General features: G+C 46.2%; 1 protein-coding gene across 1 annotated transcript; it reads left to right on the forward strand.

Moving 5' to 3' along the window:
- Positions 1-4,226, forward strand: LOC105053150 (homeobox-leucine zipper protein ROC8). The gene is made up of 10 exons (XM_019853180.3): positions 1-612; positions 716-833; positions 982-1,170; positions 1,446-1,904; positions 1,985-2,086; positions 2,174-2,383; positions 2,474-2,654; positions 2,731-2,999; positions 3,086-3,175; positions 3,287-4,226. The coding sequence occupies exons 1-10, from the start codon at positions 518-520 to the stop codon at positions 3,665-3,667; spliced, it is 2,094 nt and encodes a 697-aa protein (XP_019708739.1). The 5' UTR covers positions 1-517; the 3' UTR covers positions 3,668-4,226.
- The last annotated feature ends 620 nt before the right edge of the window (positions 4,227-4,846 follow it).

Raw genomic sequence — 4,846 nt, forward strand, 5'->3', positions numbered from 1 at the left:
GACGAGCGGAGAAAGGAGAGAGATGAGCGCAGACCCTCGAAACAAGAGCAAGATTTAAAAGCACCGGCTTTTAAATTGCGTCGGTTACCACCCCCTTCTCTCTCTCTTACGAGGGAGAAGGGAAGGAATAGGACGAGGTCCAGCAGCTCGGGAGGGGAAGAGAGAGAGAGGTGGGAGGGGGGAGTGGCTCGCTATTAATTCAGGGACCAGGTCTGGAAATTTTTTGCCTTAATAGGGGGTGAATCCGCCCGGATTGTTGCCGCTATTTCCGACGCAGCCCCGGCGGTTTCCGGAATCGTCTCCGTGCACTCACACCCCCCGCCCCGCTTCCGGATTACTCCGAACCTCGCAAAGAGGAGGAGGAGGAGTAGAAGTTTGAAGTGGAGACTGGTAAGGCGTCGCCTTTTTGTGTGCTATACTGTGGATAGCTTGTTGATGTAGAATTTGGGACGGTAGGAGTAGTAGAGTACATATATAGAGAGAGGAGAGAGAGAGAGGGGAGTTGGAAGAGAGGAGAATGGATTCCGGGGACGACCCAGATGCCTCGGATGGGCAGAGGAAGAAGAAGCGTTACCACCGTCACACCCCTCGCCAGATTCAGCATCTCGAAGCGTATACTCTGCTCTCCTTCTCTGTTTCCTTCCATGCTTCTTCTTCTTACTCAAAGATTGAATTTTGATGTGTTTTTTTGCTTTTTTTTTTTTATGGCATTTAGGGTGTTCAAGGAATGCCCGCATCCGGACGAGAAGCAGAGAATGCAGCTGAGCAGAGATTTGGGGCTGGAGCCTCGGCAGATCAAGTTCTGGTTCCAGAACAGAAGGACCCAGATGAAGGCAAGCCCTTTTTTTTTTTTTTTTTTTCTCTCTTTCTTCTTCCCTTCTTTTGGCCTTTTTCGTTTGGAACGGAGTGCAGTGGGGCGATAGAAACCAAAAAGGAGGCACCTTTGGGCGGTTTCGCTGATCTTTTCTAGTTGTTTGGCAGGCCCAGCACGAGAGGGCCGACAACTGCGCCCTCCGCGCGGAGAACGACAAGATCCGGTGCGAGAACATCGCCATAAGGGAGGCGCTCAAGAACGTCATCTGCCCTACCTGCGGCGGCCCGCCGGTCACCGAGGACTCCTACTTCGACGAGCAGAAGCTTCGGCTGGAGAACTCTCGCCTGAAAGAAGAGGTAGCCGCTAACAGTCCTTTTTCTTCCAAAAAAAAGCCAAAAAAAAAAAAAATCTGTGAGCAGTTCACCATGCCTTAGATTTAACGTGATAGTGATGTCTGCATTGATCGAATTCTGTTTGTTTGAAGAACCCCCAAGAAATGTACTAGTTTTGCTGGATGAACACGTTTCCATTATGACTACATTTCATTGTCGCAGATGTTGATGAAGGAACCATTTGTTGTAGTTTCCATCAATATGATTTAGTTTTGCTCTTTTGATTGATATTGTTGCAGCTCGATCGGGTTTCGAGCATGGCATCCAGGTACCTAGGCAGGCCTATGACACAACTTCCCCCAGTTCAGCCAATGCCCAATTCTTCATTAGATTTATCAGTTGGGGGTTTTGGTGGTCCGGCACTTGGCCCTTCCCTCGATCTTGACCTCCTAACTGGGAGCTCTTCTGCAGCGCCTTTTCCATTCCCGACCGCAGTGTCCGATATCGAGAAGCCTATTATGGCAAACATGGCTACCAACGCACTGGAAGAGCTGATCAGGCTGGTGCAGACTGATGAACCCCTGTGGATAAAGCCTGGAGGTGATAGAAGGGAGGTCCTTAATCTCGAAACGTATGATAGGATCTTTCCCAAGCTTGGGCACCGATTCAAAAGTCCAGATATCCGCACCGAGGCCTCGAGGGATTCGGGACTGGTATTCATGAATACTGTGGCATTGGTTGATTTGTTTATGGATTCAGTAAGTTCCTGTGCTTTGTTATTTATACTCTTAACCTTTTAGTTATTTGGTGTTTGGAGTAAGAATCATTCTTGTTGCAGAGCAAGTGGGCGGAGTTTTTTCCTACAATTGTCTCCAAGGCGAGAACCTTAGAAGTCCTCGTGACAGGAATGGCAGGAACTAGGAGTGGATCTTTACTTCTGGTAGTCACTTAATTAAATTCATGTTCTCTTGCTTGTAACCCGTTGCAGGATTTTTGATGGCACTTTGTCTAATTTGAAACCATACAGATGTATGAAGAGATGCAGGTTCTTTCACCTGTTGTGCCGACGCGTGAGTTCTGCTTCCTGCGTTACTGTCAGCAAATCGAGCAGGGCTCATGGGCTATAGCTGATGTTTCAGTAGACTTATCCAGAGAGAATCAGTTTGCGCCTCCTTCCCGATCACGAAGGCTTCCTTCTGGCTGCTTAATTCAGGAAATGCCCAATGGCTACTCCAAGGTGATCTTTACATGCAAGCTGTGTCCTTTATTTGCTGGATTTGTGTCATCTTCAGAGTCATGGAGAGATGAGTGCCAAATTTTGATCCAGGTGACTTGGGTGGAGCACATGGAAATTGAAGAGAAGACTCCTGTTCACCGCCTCTACCGGGATCTCGTGGATAGCGGCGAGGCATTTGGAGCACAGCGATGGCTCGCCACTCTACAGAGAATGTGTGAAAGATTTGCATGTCTAATGGCCACCGGCGCTTCCTCGAGGGAACTTGGAGGAGGTAATGCATCAAGTACTCTACTAGTGTTGGAAGCTAAGAGCTTTATTGTGATGCTGAATTCTAAAAATGTCTTCAGTGATTCCCTCTCATGAGGGCAGGCGGAGCATGATGAAGCTCTCCCAGAGGATGATCAACAATTTCTGTGCTAGTTTGAGTGCATCCAATGGAAACCGATGGACGACGCTCTCGGGACTAAATGATGTCGGAGTTCGAGTCACAGTTCACAAGAGCACAAATCTTGGGCAGCCCAATGGAGTCGTCCTCAGTGCGGCGACCTCTATATGGCTACCTATGTCATCCGAGAGGGTCTTCAGTTTCTTCAAAGATGAACATACTCGAGCTCAGGTCCCACCTTCAACTATTACATCAGTTTACTGTTCATACTCGATCTTAAAACTGCATATTGACTGATACCTGCACATCTTCTTCAGTGGGATGTTCTTTCAAGTGGGAATTCAGTGCAAGAGGTTGCTCGCATCGTAAATGGTTCGCATCCAGGGAACTGCATCTCTCTCCTTCGTGTGAGTTTCTTGATTCAGTTTCTGTTAATTTCTTGATTGTTTTGTATTTTGAATCTATTGATGTAGTTAGTCTCTTTATAACTTGGATGATACGATATGGTGAACAAACAGGCTCTGAATGCCAGCCAGAACAACATGCTGATACTCCAGGAGAGCTGCACTGATGCCTCGGGCTCGCTTGTGGTCTATGCCCCCATCGACCTTCCGGCTATCAACATTGTAATGAGCGGTGAGGATCCATCTTACATTCCCCTCTTGCCATCGGGGTTCACCATATTGCCCGACGGCCGTCCTGGTGGAGGTGGAGGGGCTACGACGAGCTCGAATCCAATGGGAGGATCCTCAGGGTCGCTGATCACGGTGGCGTTTCAGATCCTTGTAAGCAGCCTTCCTTCTGCGAAGCTCAACGTAGAGTCGGTGACGACAGTCAATAATCTCATTAGCACCACTGTGCAGCAAATAAAGGCTGCCTTGAATTGCCCCAGTGGCTGATGGTCTGAAGAGGCTTCAGAGGCTCTCCCCCACAACCCCCCACCCCCACCACCACCACCACCACCCTTCCTTAACTGCAACATACCAGAGGGGCTCAGAGGGCTCTTGATGTGGGCATTCAAGAGGAGGTTTAATTAGGGCTATCTTTTGGTTGGTTGGGGGCTTGAATGCTCTCATCAAGAGCTGGAACTGGAGCTGGAACTGCTGCTGATGCTGATGCCAGTCTCATAACAACTTCAAAGATTTTTACAAGGAGTCGAGTCATATTTACATTTAGGAAGCCTTTAAAGAGGGAGTCAAGAACGCACCATACTTGTCTCTTTCCTTGCTGTCATCACTCAGCTCTGAGGCCTTTTCTTTCTTTTGATTTTTATTTGTTCTTTTCCCTTATCCCTCTTCTCATTCTCACTCTCATGTCCATGCAGCAAGGGTAAAATGGTTCGGGTATTGACTTCTCTCCATTATTATTCACTCATGAACATTCATTTGAAGATAGAGTTCCCAAAGTTGAAGCAAGTGTTTAATTTTATTTGTCATTATTGATTTGCTAACTCATAGTCATAGTTTTAAACATGGTACGTACTGAAGAACTGAGTTAAACAAAATGCTGCACTCAAAATTCGTCAATTGTAGTAACAGGATGAGCCATCCAATTCGCAGCAGTAGTAATCGCTTGAGATCAGACAAATCACTAGACTCGAAATTATCCTTTGAGGTTAATTGATTGAGTGAAATAAAAGAAATTTGTCTAGCTTTATTTATAAGCATTATTAAATTGCATGAATACTCAGTTAAGGTTGGAGTTACTAAATTTGATGTATTTTGTTTCATATATTCTTGTTCCATGTGCTAATAAATGGATATAGTTTTGGATATCGAAATTGATGAACTTGGAGTTTAAAGATGTTGCTCCCTATATTTCAACAGTGGATGAGAATCTGCAATTGTAGGCTGTCTCTTCTGCTTCTTTTGATGGGTGGTTGATGAAAGCCCCACCAGCTGTTTGCTTATGATAGGGCATATAATTAACTTCATATTATTTTGGGTGGGTGATACTGGCTTCCTTTTTGAGGAGAATTTAAAGTTCTGCTAGCTTTAGTTATGTGCTTGGTTATTGCTACTTGTGGTGGTTGGATATTCTGCCAATGATGTCACTCTTGCTCTGCAATCTCGCTGCTG

This window comes from Elaeis guineensis, chromosome 10, assembly GCF_000442705.2.
Source record: "Elaeis guineensis isolate ETL-2024a chromosome 10, EG11, whole genome shotgun sequence".
Taxonomy (NCBI): Eukaryota; Viridiplantae; Streptophyta; class Magnoliopsida; order Arecales; family Arecaceae; genus Elaeis; species Elaeis guineensis.

Excerpts from the sequence above, each read along its gene's own strand:
- LOC105053150 (XM_019853180.3), top strand. The coding sequence starts at position 518 with ATGGATTCCGGGGACGACCCAGATGCCTCGGATGGGCAGAGGAAGAAG. Across the intron at positions 1,905-1,984 it reads TTGATTTGTTTATGGATTCA|AGCAAGTGGGCGGAGTTTTT; the intron begins GTAAGTTCCTGT and ends TTCTTGTTGCAG. Across the intron at positions 2,655-2,730 it reads CTCGAGGGAACTTGGAGGAG|TGATTCCCTCTCATGAGGGC; the intron begins GTAATGCATCAA and ends AAATGTCTTCAG.